Source organism: Scyliorhinus canicula, chromosome 9, assembly GCF_902713615.1.
Source record: "Scyliorhinus canicula chromosome 9, sScyCan1.1, whole genome shotgun sequence".
NCBI classification, from domain to species: domain Eukaryota; kingdom Metazoa; phylum Chordata; class Chondrichthyes; order Carcharhiniformes; family Scyliorhinidae; genus Scyliorhinus; species Scyliorhinus canicula.
In genome coordinates this window covers 12,027,719-12,042,981 of record NC_052154.1, presented here as the reverse complement: position 1 = coordinate 12,042,981, position 15,263 = coordinate 12,027,719, and the positions used below count along the sequence as shown (strand labels likewise).

Sequence of the window (15,263 nt, the reverse complement as noted above, 5' to 3'; positions counted from 1 at the left end):
TCGTCCTGGGAAGCTCAATGAGCCTCCTGATGCCCTGTCCCGCGGTACCTGCGCCAGCGCGCAGATAGACCGCCTCCGCTCCCTCCACGCGGACCTCTGCCATCCAGGGGTGACCCGTCTCTACCATTTCATTAAGGCCCGCAACCTGCCTTTCTCCATCGCGGAAGTCAGGACAGTAACCCGTGACTGCCACATCTGCGCCGAGTGCAAACTTCTACCGCCCCGAGCGCACATACCTGATCAAAGCATCCCGCCCCTTCGAATGTCTCAGCATTGACTTCAAGGGGCACCTTCCCTCTAACAACCGCAACATTTACTTCCTGGCGGTAATTGACGAATTCTCCCACTTCCTCTTCGCAATTCCCTGCCCCGACATGACCACATCGACCGTCATTAAGGCCCTCCTCTCCATCTTCTCCCTGTTCGGCTACCCCGCGTACATACACAGCGATTGGGGGTCCTCCTTTATGAGCGACGAGCTGCGTCAAATCCTGCTCAACAGGGGCATTGCCTCTAGCAGGACGACCAGCTATAACCCCCGGGGTAACGGACAGATCGAGCGGGAGAATGGTACCATCTGGAAGACCATACTACTGGCCCTCCGGTCCAGAGATCTCCCTATTTCCCGATGGCAAGAGGTTATCCCCAATGCTCTACATTCTATCCGCTCACTCTGTACCGCAACAAATCAGACACCTCATGAACGTCTTCTTGTCTTCCCCAGGAAGTCGTCCTCCGGATCCCCTCTCCCGACATGGCTGGCCGCCCCCAGACCCATCTTGCTCCGGAAGCATGTGCGGGTGCACAAGTCCGACCCATTGGTGGAACAAGTCCAGTTACTCCACGCTAACCCGCAGTATGCGTATGTGGAGTACCCCGACGATCGGCAGGACAGTCTCCCTCCGGGACCTGGCACCCGCCGCGTGCGGCCTTCCCCCCCCTTCACCACAGACCCCCCCCTGTTTTTATCCCCCCAGCGCCCCACCCAGATCACCCCTTCCCCATCCATGGCATCTCCACAGCCAGCTCGGGTGACGGAGACTGTTCAAGGACCATCGCTCCCGGACTCCAGTGGAACCACCACCATCGGCTGAACCAACGTCACCTACTCCACTGCGGCGGTCTGCCAGAACGTCACGGGCCACGAAAAGACTGATCGAATCGATTTAAATTTCAACAGCTCCATGGACTTTGTGTACTATTGCTAATTGTCTGGGCCAGTGGGAAGCCAAAAATGTAATAAGAGAGAACATTTTTGTTCTCCCAGCTGCTACTCATACCACCAGTTCTCTCCCCCCCCCAGCTCTCGTTGATACCTCCCCCCCCCCCCCCCCTGGCTTCTTTCTCTGCAAGGGGTGAATGTAGTGGTATGATTTGCATAGCTGTCTGCCATTGGTGCAGAACACCGGCTTACCATTGGCCCTGGTCGGTCATGTGCCTCTCGACCGATTGGTTGAGACCAGTCATGTGACGGCTCTCCGATTGGTCGAGAGGCTGTTAACCACGCCTCCATACCGAGGTATAAATAGTCAGAACGCCCGGCTGTCGTCCATTTTATTGTAGTCGACCGCAGGGCTAAGTTCTAGCTTATTAAAGCCTAACTTTTGTATAGCAAATCGTGTCTCGTGCAATTGATGGCTCATCGGTGTCAATGCCTTTAAGTGGAGGAAAGGAGAAAACTGGCAGCTAGAACACTGAATGGTCCATTCAAGCGCATTTGTATGGATTGGGGGAACCAGTGAAGGAAACACAACACATGTCACCCTTGATTGCAAGAAACGTGCATTTCATGTGGCCTTCCGGCTTGTCTGATTTAGCCCCCAGAATGCCGATAAGCTTGGAATCCACTGGTTTGTGATACTTGTCCAATGTTTCAGTCGCTGTAGCTGGCCTAATGACAGAATTCTAATTTCAGCAGAACACACTGCGGGCAACTGATTTCGTGAACTGATTATCCTGGGAAAAAGCTACCTGTAGGAGAAGCATTTTCTGACAGTGCGCCGCGTTGTTGAAAGCTGCTCCAACCTAGAGCCAGCATGAACTGTGTACAAACGTAGAAGCAAGGGGGAAGGAACACAGTTAACAATGAAGCAAGAAAAGAGTAGAAGAATTATTTTCTTGGGTAGGTGTGAACAGGGTGTTCCGGTTTCCTCCCACAAGTCCCAAAAGACGTGCTGTTAGGTAATTTGGACATTCTGAGTTCTCCCTCTGTTTACCCAAACAGGAGCCAGAATGTGGCGGCGAGGGGCTTTTCACAGTAACTCCATTGTCGTGTTAATGTAAACCTACTTGTAACAATAAAGATTATTATTATTAATGTAGGATAGTCTATTCAAGTATATATTTGTAAATTAAATAATTTATTATTTTTCTGCATAAGTATCAATTTATTACATAACATATACAAACTCTGCCGAGATTTCACATTGGTCCACAGCATGAGATCATAACAAAAGTCACCATTAAACACTGCAGTAACATCACACAAGACTCAACCTAGTTAAACGCTATGATGTGGAGATGCCGGCGTTGGACTGGGGTGGTTACAGTATGAAGTCTCACAACACCAGGTTAAAGTCCAACATGTTTCTTTGGAATCACTATCTTTCAGAGGGTAGCTCCTCCATCAGGTGAGTGACTCACCTGATGAAGGAGCTATGCTCCAAAAGCTAGTGATTCCAAAGAAATATGTTGGACTTTAGTCTGGTGCTGTAAGACTTCTTACTGTAGTTAACCGCTGGCTTATGCTAAGGCAATTGTTTGGAAAACGACAAATTAAAAATGAAGAAATTGAGAAGACTTTACATAAAGATTGAACAATTAAAATGGCACGTAATTGGCCAACATAAATTAGGGCTTCAGATTTTACTGAGAGATTAATGTTTAACCACCGCCTGTTTAAAGACAGAATAAGGAATTAGTAAACTCATAGCTTACTGGTGGCATATTTTACCATAAGATATTTTTCCAAACTTGCAAAGGGATTATCTATGTCAAAATCGACCTTAAACAAAGGCTTCTGGCCTAGAGCTATAAAGGCCACAATAATACAAATCTGGGCAGTGAGGCCCCAAATAGTGAACGACTTGTTCAGCTGCTGGTCCTTGAATGTGAAGAAGTGTAGCAACATTCCCGCATCGTAAGGAGTTGAAGAGTGCTCTTCCGACTTTAAGAAGTGGTACAATGGAAGGATAAACACATCACTCACTTCGTCAGCATTGGGCTGTGGATGGAACGTATCAGCTATAAATGCCACCACCGGTGTCACCAGAATGTCATCCTGTGGGTGGAGAAGTGGGGTGAATACAAGCCAGATGTTAGGGTAAAATATGTCAGCAAACCATGTGTACCAAACAAGACTGACTTCCTTCCGGGTCTTTACAATGGGAGACGTGCGGTGAGAGTAGCATGTGTAAAATATTTGATGTATATTCCAATTCATATACATAGGGAACCACACTTAATATGGACACTGGGTTGTCTGCTTCACTCAGAAAGGCTACAAGATGAAAAAAGGAAAATAAATATCACACTGATCAGTAAGGAACAAGGTCAAAGCTGCATGTCGCAGGCGGGGCAGGGAGCAGCAGCTCTACTTAGCTGGAGACGTTACAGCTGATCCACCAGTGCTGGATGCTGATGTGGTGACTCAAAATTGAGAAGTGTTTCATTCTCTAGGATATTCTCACAACCTCACAAAAGGCCCATCGGCCCATCGTGTCTGCACCGGCCATCAAACACCTATCTATTCTAATCTCATTTCCCAGAACTTTAGTCAGTGTGTACCTTACTTAAGGCTTTTGATCACAATTTTATAGGGAAGCATAAGTACGAAGCCAGTGGCAGGAATTTCACAGTTTGTTGCAATTTGATTTACAGTCAAACCTATTTATCTCCCACAGAAAACGCTAGTGTGTTTTGATCCACTAGATTAAAATTTAATCTCCTTTCTTTAAGAAATCAATCTTTGATCTTTACCGTCACTGACTTCTAAAACAGCCACACTCTGCACAAAGAGTTCTTCACTGATGTTTATTCTGGCAGATGTCTGCAATAGTCAACCAAGTTGCAAAGGCAGAATGACTCAGTGAATCACAATACATCAATTTGCAGTGTCAGCTTTGTACTGACTGCTTTCTACTCCCCTTATCCTTTCGAAGATTCACCACTCTACATGCAGATCTGAAATGATCTTTGAAGAAGAGTCAGACTGGACTTGAATCATTAATTCTTGTTTCTCCACAGATGTTACCAACCCTGCTGAGGTTTTCCAGCACTTTCTGTTTTTATTCGGTGCAGGTATTGATTTGGTCTGGATACACGATAGTCCAGTGATAATAGTTGACTGGCGACATGTCTGCAGTCACTTACCTTGTTGATTATGGGGACCAATTTGCAGATAACTTCCACCTGATCTGGGGGAAGGCCGATTTCTTCCTGTGCTTCACGAAGAGCTGTATCTATTTCAGTCCTGTCCCTTTTGTCTTGCTTCCCACCAGGAAAGCAAACCTCGCCACGGCTGCTGTGCATCTGTGAAACCAAAGTCAGTTGGTGAGAAAGGTTAGTGAGCAAAGCTGAATCATTGGAATTTCTCTCTACAGTGTTTAGAAATCTTGGGATTCTCCGCTCCCCCACCGCTTGTCAATGGGATTTTCCATTAAACCACCTCCCGCCACTGCAAAATCCGCTGGCGGAGATGCATGGCCAGCGGGAAGAAGTGAACCGCTGCAACCAGAGAATTCTGGCCCTCATTACAGAATTTCACCTGATTTTTAAAGAGTTTGGCATAACTGCACTTCATCTGCTTTGGTCTTAATCACTCTTTGTGTTGGACACATTGTCAGTGACGTAGATTCTTTCTCTCCCTACTCTCTTGAGAATAATAAGTAATATTGATTTTTATTCGTATCACAAGTAGGCTTACATTAACACTGCAATGAAGTTACTGTGAAAGTTCCCTAGTCGCCACATTCCGGCACCTGTTCACGTACACCGAGAGAGAATACAGAATGTCCAATTCAGCCAACAAGCACGTCTTTTGGGACTTGTGAGAGGAAACCGGAGGAAACCCATGCAGACATGGGGAGAACATGCAGACTCTGCACAGACTGTGACCCAAGCCGGGAATCGAACCTGGGACCCTGGAGCTGTGAAGCAACAGTGCTAACCACTGTGCGACCGTATTGTCCCTAGTCAGGCTGGGAAATGGTACCGAGAATTCCCTCCAGAACTGTCACTGACTGGTTATTCTTTTTAAGTCTGAACTGTTAGGATGAGGCCACTTTTGTCCTCTCCAGGTGCCGACAATGCTGCACTCACAAGCAAGCGTCAATACAGAGCACCATGGATGCAGAAAGCATGCTGGGCAGCTGAAGTGGATAGCACTGTGGCTTCACAGCGCCAGGATCCCAGGTTCGATTCTCCGCTGGGTCACTGTCTGTGCGGAGTCTGCACGTTCTCACCGTGTCTGCGTGGGTTTCCTCCGGATGCTCCGGTTACCTCCCACAGTCCAAAGACGTGCAAGTTAGGTGGATTGGCCATGATAAATTGCCCTTAGTGACCAAAAAGGTTAGGAGAGGTTATTGGGTTACGAGGATAGGGTGGAAGTGAGGACTTAAGTGGATTGGTGCAGACTCGATGGGCCGAATGGCCACCTTCTGCCCTGTATGTTCTATGATTTACCTGCTCCATAACCCCAAGGCAACTGAGACAAAGTGTAGCAGTCCAACTGCCATCCCATTCCAGACTAGCAGCTTAGGGAAAACCAGGAGTCCAGCGGGCAGCAAATATCCTATTTGTGTCATGAGAGAATTGGCCCAGATGCAGATGAACAAGTGTCCTCCCGAGTCCGCTCCGCCATTCAGTTAGATCAGAGCTGCTCAGAACCTCAATTCCATTTATTTATCCCTGCACCCCCCCCCCCCCCCCCCCCCCCCCAAATAACCCTTACCTCATGGGAATCCACCTGAAAGATTCAGCTTATCCAGCAGTCCCAACTTTTTCAGGATGAGGGTTCCAGAGTTCCACTGCTTTGTGTGAAAAAGTAATTTTGCTCCTGGAGGATCCAGCTCTAATTTTATGATTATGTGAGCTTGTTTGTGATTTCCCCACCAGTGGAAAGTTTTTCTGTATTTACTTTACCAATCATTTTAACATTTTAAACACAAACTGATGAGAGATGGCTGGGGCGGGGTAAGGGCTACCACTGGCATTTGGATTGAAAGGTTTCTCGAGATTGCTCTTTATATCAAAATTGTGAATGTGTATCAAAGACTAGAAATATCACAGCAGAAATCTCTCTATCCTTGCTTTGTTGTTCTAACACATAAACAGCAAACAATGCAATTCACTTCATTACATTCTACAAAGGGGCCATGCAGTCAAATTCATTAGATACTCAGCCAGTTCAGAGGTAACTACTTATATACAGCAGCTAATGTAAACATGGATAAGGCACAGCATGTCTTGAGGGTCCCGGCCTACTTTTGGGCAGCACGGGTGTTGCAGTGCTACCCTCCGCAGGGTGCGGGGCTGGAGCTGTGCCAGTCACAGGGCGGGGGTTGTCAGGTGGGCTGGATGCCCCCAGGTTCTCCTGGGTGGAAAGCTCCAGGCTGTGCCTCTTCCCTGGGGCCCCTGGGCTGCTTTATGGTTTAGGGGCAGCTGGAATGAGACCCAGAAGCCCCGCTGACACTTGTGGATTCCCACAAGTGCCTACACCATGCAGTTAAAGCCCTGCACCGTTGAGCTCATGACCTGAGCCACTGAGTGGACATAGCCCGCCATGGAGCGCACGTCCTGCGCCAAGATCTCCACTGCGGATGCCACCTTCGCAGTGTTGGCCTCAGTGCATCAAAGTGACAGAACCGTCTCTCAGGCAGAAAGCAATGGGACTCCTTGGATCGGTCTTGCAATCCAAGGACGGCTGTTGCCATGGATTCCAGATATTCCTGACTCTGTGGCTCCAGCAGCGGTGAAGCGACAAGCCCAGGGGCACATCAGCTCTCCAGGGATCAGCAGAGTCTTGGACTCCAGCATCCCTCCGAGGGCCCGATTCCCGGGACGTCCCTGCCTCGGCCTGCTCTGGGTCATCAGGTGTGAGGTGCTCATCAGTGAGTGGCCCAGAAGCCTGCCTACTGCTACACCAACAGGAGTGTGTGTATCTGTGCTTGTGGAGGGTGCGATGATCGTCTGCGAGATGCCTCCTGGCGCTCTTTTTAACTGGATACTGATATGACAGTTATTAATGATGATATTGCTTTTCAGAGTCGGCAGGTATCAAATGATACCACCACAAGGTTTTACCGGATAACAACCAGTTAGTTAGTTCAAGTTCAATGATAGTTTATTTACACACAAGAATTACTTCGACATGCAACATAAAACACTACAAGCTAAATTACACCTAACACAACCTGCACTTAACTTCAGGCACCCGGCTTTATGCAGAGGCACAAGGTCTTTGTTCGGATCTTGCGTGGCTGGGTCTGGAGAAATGACTTTGTTTCTGCTGGGCTCATCCATCTGGTAGCGATCGTTGGTCTTGAACTTGTCTTCTGGTTGTGATGCTACACTTGGTTTTAGGCGTAGGCCGGGACCAATAGACAGCGAGCGCCGGGGCCAAGAGAGACTGAACACATGGCAGTGTCTCTCTTTATCCTTCTGGGGTTTCGTGCTCTTTTGGGCGGTCCTTAGCTTTGGACCCAATAATTCGGCAGGCTACGATTACTGCCAATAAAGAGGCGGGTGGCTTGATGGTGGGGGTGTGTCCTGAGTGGTCATTGTCCTTGCCTTTTTGGACTCCCTGGGCAAAGGGAGTGGTGCCGATGAGCCTGTTTCTGTAACCTGAGTACATGTCTTTTGTTCTGGGGAAATGGACCATTAGAATGCAAAGTAGCTGAGGGTTTCTATAGCATCTAGTTATGTGAGTTGCCAATATGCATAAGCTCTGAGCGTCTGAGTCCTGGGTTGACCATATTTCCCATGGTCCTTTGCAGGTGGCCATATTTCCCGGGATCCTTTGTCAGTGGCCATCCCAGATGGCTACATTTCCTCGGAGGGTGCGGCGATGATCCGGGCTGGTCGACTGATTGACCTGCAAGGGAAGCAAGATGGCACCAGTGCGGGGCATGGACAAACTGATAGAAGAAAGTAAACTCACATGAGGCTTGCGTTATGGCTGGATGTGTTGAGTGTTTACACTTGTGTCCCTTGACCCACCTTGCCCCCTGCATAGGTGCGGTCCTGCTCCGCTTTGACCAACTCAAGGGTTCTTTCCTCAAACGTGGTTGGAGAGGGCACCATGATAAGTGTTGCGACACTGTGAGGTGGCTGGGAGTGTGATCACCGTGGAGGTGTGTTAAGGGTTGCTGCGGGAGACATGAAGAAACAGACGTATCCTAGCTGCACAAAGAAGGTAATTCATCTTCTTTCGGTAGTGTAGCTCCGTCCTCTCCTTGAGCGAGCTGGCGCTAACAATCGCAGCCACAGCCTCCCAGGCGGGGTTAATGGCCTTGCTTGCTGGATGTCTGGCCAATCATGGGTACAGGTTGTCACACCTCTGCTCGACACCATCCAGACGTTTGGTGAGGGGCACCCTCCGTGAATCGTTGAGTGCTGTCTTCCTGGCAGCCATACCTTTGATCGGGCTTGAAACGAGTGCTGGGGAGTGTTGGTGAGGCTCAAAAAGAGCATTCCACTAAATGCTGAGATTAAGTGTTACTGGGGCAAGCGAATCAGAGACCAGACGCCAAGGCGAGAGTGTGAAACTCGGGAAAACATTCCTTTTCTGTAAGTGTCTGAATATACGGTGACTTTTCTCACTAATGCCACCGGCAGGATTCTCGCCAGTATCGTCTGTTAATTTTAGAATTTTTCAGAACTGGAGCAACTTATCCAGTGTGTGTTTATTTGGGTTGGGGGCGGCACAGTGACTCAGTGGTTAGCACAGCTGCCGCACGGTGCCGAGGACCCAGGTTTGATCCCGGCCCCGGGTCACTGTCCGTGTGGCGTTTGCACATTCTCCCCATGTGTGTGTGTATGGGTCTCACCCCCATAACCCAAAAGATGTGTAGGGCAAAAAGTAAATAATTGGGTACTCTAAATTTATTTTTCTTAAAGTGTTTATTTGAGTAGTTTATTGGTGCGGTGACAGGCATGGGCACTTAACCACTGTCAACATGGCGGTGGGGTAAACAAGGAGAGCAATGCCATTGAATCTGTGTGCGTTCGATTGCTCCGAAGCTGTGTCTGTGAGATTACTGTTCTGGATGCAGAACGTCAATGGTGATATATTGCTAGACGACTGGGTACTCTAAGACTGCAATGATGGGGTGGTGCTCAGAAGTCACTTCTGTTCCTTTTGCTTCTTTCATATTTGCAGCCTGCACATTTTTCTTTCTAAAGGGTGATTTGAAACCTCAAATGCGTGTTGTCCTTTCAATGCTCTGAATCTAGGAGAAAGTATTTTCCTGCAGGAGCCAGCAATAAAATCCAGCATTGCCGCAGTAGATGAGTCAGGCAGCACACTGGTCCTTTAGTTCACATTTAATCAGAACAACCTGTTATTCTTCTCTACCAGGGAAATGCTGCCATCAACAGAAAGGAGAAAGCCCAAGTGTAACCATCTTGTTACCCAATACAAAATATGTGTAAAATATATACGGTTCCAGGATATAGACATTATAGTTTCGACATCATCTGCATCTCGCAAAGTGTATCTGTCTATAAAAGACTCCAATCTGTGAGCCACATATGAACATATAAACAAACAAGGCAGGAGTTTGGCGGCACGGTAGTCCATTGATTAGCATTGTTGCTTCACAGCACCAGGGTCCCAGGTTCGATTCCCGGCTTGGATCACTGTCTGTGTGGAGTCTGCATGTTCTCCCCGTGCCTGCGTGGGTTTCTTCCGGGAGCTCCAGTTTCCTCCAAAAAGTCCCAAACGACATGCTTGCTAGGTGAATTGGACATTCTGAATTCTCCCTCTGTGTACCCGAACAGGCGCCGCAGTGTAGCGACTCGGGGACTTTCACAGCAACTACGTTGCAGTGTTAATGTAAACCTACTTGTGACAATAAAGATTATTATTATTCGGCCATTCAGGCCTTCAAGCCTGCTCTGCCTTTCGATAAGATCGTGGCTGATCTGATTGTGGTCTCAACTCTACCTGCCTGCATGCCCCGTAACCTTTTTTTTTTAAATTTAGATTACCCAATTATTTTTTCCAATTAAGGGGCAATTTAGCATGGCCAATCCACCTACTCTGCACATTTTTGGGTTGTGGGGACGAAACCCACGCAGACACGGGGAGAATGTGCAAACTCTACACGGACAGTGACCCAGAGCCGGGATCGAACCTGGGACCTCAGCGCCGTGAGGCGGTTGTTCTAACCACTAGGCCACCGTGCTGCCCCCCTGCCCCGTAACCTTTAACTCCCTCATCAATCAAGAATCTACCTAACCCAACCTTAAAAATATCCGAGGACCCGGCCTCCACTGCTCCGAGGGGAAGCAGTTCGCAGTACACTGTTTAATATTCCTCCATAATGAGGTATGGATTTATTCGCAGCCCTGATATTTGAATTGGGAAACTTTCAGCACACACCTTCACACACATTTCTATCCGCCTGTCAAATCGACTGACACAACTGCTGCAGACCAAAATAAGGACTCAGATTGGAACAAAGCCTCTGCCATGCACAATATATTCATATTTCCAAAACGCACCTTTGCACGGGACTGATTACTACTTTCTGTATTCAGAGTTCAGAAAATAGTTGAAACCAGAGCCATCCGTATCACCTTAATTGGATGACCTATCAGCTGGCATCTATACCCGATCTTTTATCCCTAATTCTCATATCTATAATATTCCGATACTCGTGGCTCCGAAATATTTTGCAGCCATGTCACTTTGGAGTTAAAAATGCAGTTTCGTCGGGGAAATTCTCAACAACATTTGAAAAGCTTGCAGGAAGCTGTCTTTAACACACTATGACCTGTGTGTTGTCTTATTCATTATATCTGAAAAATGAAAGTGAAATGTTGCCACAGTTCTGGAGGACCGTCGGCTGCTTCCCCCTTTGAGAGAGAGAGCTGACTGGTGGTGATTTAACTTGAGGATCCCCACACCTCAGGCAGGGCCTTCATTGATAACCTCAGCCACTACGGGAATTGAACCAGCGCTGCTGGCTTCTCTCCGCATGATGAACCAGCTACCCAGCCAACTGAGCTAACCGACCCCCATTATAAATAAATAGTAGCTAATTACCGACAGCTTGCAGGTTAAGATAATGCCTATCTGAATTATGCTATTCAATTTTTTTGACATGAATTAGTTTCACTGAATACCATCTCATCTTCCACCTTGATCTAATTTGCAAGGCAGTAAGTCTCTGAATCAGGGTACGATCGGTTTGGATTGTTGGTCAATGACCGTGAGGATGGGACAGTAAAATCAGTATTACTGATGCATCACCAGGTGGTTACTGTTATTATTGATGCTGAGGGGTTAATATTGCAGAGAGGAGGAATCCATTCAGTGAAGAAGGCCTTTGAACTCGTAGTGCTGAGTCAGCCTTGTTCAGTAATAACAATAATAATAATGGGAAATGCTGGATAAACGCAGCAGATCTGGCAGCACCTGTGGAGAGAGAAATAGAGGGTGCGATGTAACCACCAAGTTCCGCCCAACGCATATCTGGGGGTGCTGGTTAACTAGCAGGAAAGGCCAAAATCAAGATTCACGCCAGGCTCGAATCAGTTTGCTATCTAACCAGCCCGCTTCGGATGGGAAGTTCCGGATCTCGCCCAAATATGGCGAGCATATCACTAATCCTCATTTGCATTCAGTTCCATCTCATTAGCAAGATTGACGTCAAATGCAAGGGTCTCCCGGGAATTAACCGGCTCCCCCGTGGGAAATCACGCAGCCATCGTTTAGTGCTCCTTTTTAAAAACGTGAAGCTGGCACGATGGCTGCTGAGGGGAGCTGAGGAGGTGAGCAGCCATTTCCATCTTCCGACATGCAGCTCAAGGGCACCGGAGCTGCTGCCCCATTGCTGGCGGTGGGGGACCCCTCAGGGGGATTGGGCTTGGTCAGGTGGGATGAAGCATTCCAAGTCAGGGGTCGCCCCGAGGATGCGGGGCTTTTCCTCTGTGAGATCCCAAACTATCTTTAAATATTGTGGAGACCCATAATAGGAGCAACTACAGCAGCAGCCTGTCTGTTCCACCAGGAACTTCCAGGACAGAGCCCTGTTCTTGGCTATATGCTGATGGTCACTTTAACTCCCTTTGGCTGTGGGCAGCCTCTAACTTAACAGCACCATAAAGGCACAAGCCAACAATCAAACACTCGAGCTGAGCTTCAGCGCTGGGGATATCCTCGTGACCAAAGTTTGTGTGTAGATCAGGGGAGGCCACCTGAGCGTGACCTACCGAATGTTCACTGCAGGGATCTGTGGTCTGAGGGCTCCTGCTGAAGCTGGGGTGAGTGTCAGGAGCAAAGTTTTCCAGCACAACTGGCTCGCTGGATGAGAAGGCAGGACACGTAAGGGTGTGGAAGGTTTGGGGGGATTTGAGGATCCCGGGGGGAAGCCCTATCTGATTGTCAGTCTCTCTCTTACAATTCATTACAGACATGACAATATGACTGGTGTTGTCGGTCTTGGAGAGGTTGCCCTCAAGGTATTGGTGGCAGCCCAGCCAACCAGATGCGCAGGAATCTGCTGCTCTTGTCCTTCCAGATGGTAGTGATTGTGGGTTTGGAAGGTGTTGTTGATGGGACCATCAATTCACCAGACACATGTTTCCGATATGAATCTAGGCTTTAATCGACTTACTACAGAGCCAGCCTGTTACCCGTTGATGAACTCTCAGTGAACTGCAGGCTGACCCTGGACAAGGGTATTTATACAGCAGCACTAGGGGGAGGAGTCGTGGGTGGAGCCAAGGGTGGAGCCCTGTACAAGCTCCTGAGCATTCCCAGAGCTACTCCCCCTGGTGGTCGGATAACGTTACTGCGCTTACAGAGACATAGTGTGAATTATCATATTACATTCACCCCCTGCAAAAAAATCAAGTCTGGCGGGGGTGGTGGTCTACAACATCTGTCTGTCCGGTGGTCGAATTGTCCGCTGTGATCTGCGGAGCACCGGGGTTGCAGCCTCTTGCGGTGGCTGGATGGGTGTTGTGTGCTGGGGTACAATGGCGGATTCCAGGGAGGGTTGTATCCGAGCTTCATACTCTCCTGGTTCGACCGGGGACTGGGGGCGCTGGGGGCTGGCCGGCGCGGGTGCGCAGAACTGGTGTTGCGAGCTCGCGGGCTCGGGAGCACGAGGGGGCGGCAGCATGGGGTGTAGGGTGAGAGGTTCTTCTGTGTGGGTAGAGGGGGCGCTGGATCCGGCGGGTGCCAGATCCCGGAGGGATACCGTGTCCTGATAGCCGTCAGGGAACTCGACGAATGCGTACTGGGGGTTGGAGTGGAGCAGGCGCACCTTTTCAACAAGGGGGTCGGTTTTGTGTGCCCTGACGTGTTTCCTCAGAAGTACGGGGCCCAGTGTCCTCAGCCATGCCGGAAGTGAGACCCCCGTGGTAGTGCCCCTGGAAAAAATGAAGAGCCTCTCGTGAGGGGTCTGATTGGTCGCTGTGCACAAAAGGGACCTAATAGCGTGAAGCGCGTCTGGGAGGACTTCTTGCCACTGGGAGACTTGGAGCTTTCTAGACCGGAGGGTCAGTAGGACGGTCTTCCAGACCGTCGCGTTCTCCCTCTCCACCTGCCCGTTCTCCCTGGGGTTGTAGCTGGTAGTCCTGCTCGAGGCAATGCCCATGTCGAGCAGGTACTGACGCAGTTCGTCGCTCATGAAGGACAAACCCCGGTCGCTGTGTACGTAGCTGGGGAAACCAAACAGGGTGAAGATGCTATGCAGGGCCCTAATGACTGTGTGGGAGGTCATGTCGGGGCACGGGATAGCGAATGGGAAATGCGAGAACTCGTCTACGACGTTTAAAAAGTAAACGTTCTTGTTAGTTGAGGGGAGTGGCCCTTTGAAATCAATCGCGAGGCGTTCAAAGGGCCTAGAAGCCTTGACCAGGTGGGCCTTATCTGGTCTATAGAAGTGCGGTTTGCACTCCGCACAGATCAGGCAGTCCCTGGTGACCGCTTTTACCTCCTCAGTGGAGAAAGGCAGGTTTCGGGCCCTGATGTAGTGGGCGAGCCGGGTGACCCCTGGGTGGCAGAGGTCATTGTGGATGACTTTCAATCGGTCAATCTGCACGCTGGCGCATGTCCCGCGGGATAGGGCATCCGGAGGCTTGTTGAGCTTCCCCGGTCGATACTTAATGTCGTAATTGTAGGTGGAGAGTTCGATCCTCCACCTCAGAATTTTGTCGTTTTAAATTTTGCCCCTTTGCGAGTTGTCGAACATGAAGGCAACCGATCTTTGGTCGGTGATGAGGGTGAACCTCCTACCTGCGAGGTAGTGCCTCCAGTAACGGATAGCCTCCACAATGGCTTGTGCTTCTTTCTCGACTGAGGAGTGTCGGAGTTCTGAAGTGGAGAGGGTACGGGAGAAAAATGCGACTGGTCTCCCTGCCTGATTTAAAGTGGCAGCAAGAGCTACCTCTGAGACGTCGCTCTCTACCTGAAATGGAGTGGATTCATCCACCGCCCGCATGACCGCTTTGGCGATGCCCTCCTTGATGCCGTCGAAGGCCTGGCGTGCCTCGGCTGAGAGGGGAAATTGTGTGGCCCTAAAGAGTGGGCGGGCTTTGTCCGCATATTGAGGGACCCACTGGGCGTAGTAGGAAAAGAAACCCAAGCACCATTTGAGGGCCTTGGGGCAATGGGGAAGGGGGAGTTCTAAGAGGGGGCGCATACGGTCCGGGTCTGGGCCCAGGACTCCGTTTTCCACGACAAAGCCGAGGATGGCTAGTCTGGTTGTGCGGAAAATGCATTCCTCCTTGTTAGAAGTGAGGTTTAATTTCTGTGCCGTCTGGAGAAAACGGTGGAGGTTGGCGTCGTGGTCCTGCTGGTCATAGCCGCAGGTGGTGACATTGTCCAAGTACGGAAACGTGGCCCGCAGCCCGTACTGGTCCACCATTCGGTCCATTGCTCGTTGGAACACCGAGACCCCATTAGTGACGCCGAAAGGGACCCAGAGGAAATGAAAGAGGCGGCCATCGGCCTCGAATGCCGTGTAGTGGTGGTCCTCCGAGCGGATTGGGAGCTGGTGATATGCAGACTTCAGATCCACCGTGGAAAA

The 15,263-nt window shown here is 49.6% G+C and overlaps 1 protein-coding gene across 1 annotated transcript in view; it reads right to left on the bottom strand.

The window, feature by feature from the left end:
• Positions 1–2,337: 2,337 nt before the first annotated feature.
• The window catches only part of nudt7 (nudix (nucleoside diphosphate linked moiety X)-type motif 7), a 29,999-nt gene continuing 17,073 nt past the window's right edge, over positions 2,338–15,263 (bottom strand). Inside the window, exons 3-4 of the mRNA XM_038806246.1 lie at positions 4,372–4,530; positions 2,338–3,280 (exon numbers count right to left, since the gene is read on the bottom strand). Coding sequence (XP_038662174.1) covers positions 2,927–3,280; positions 4,372–4,530 — 513 coding nt within the window. The 3' untranslated portion in view covers positions 2,338–2,926. The remainder of the gene's footprint in view (positions 3,281–4,371; positions 4,531–15,263) is intronic.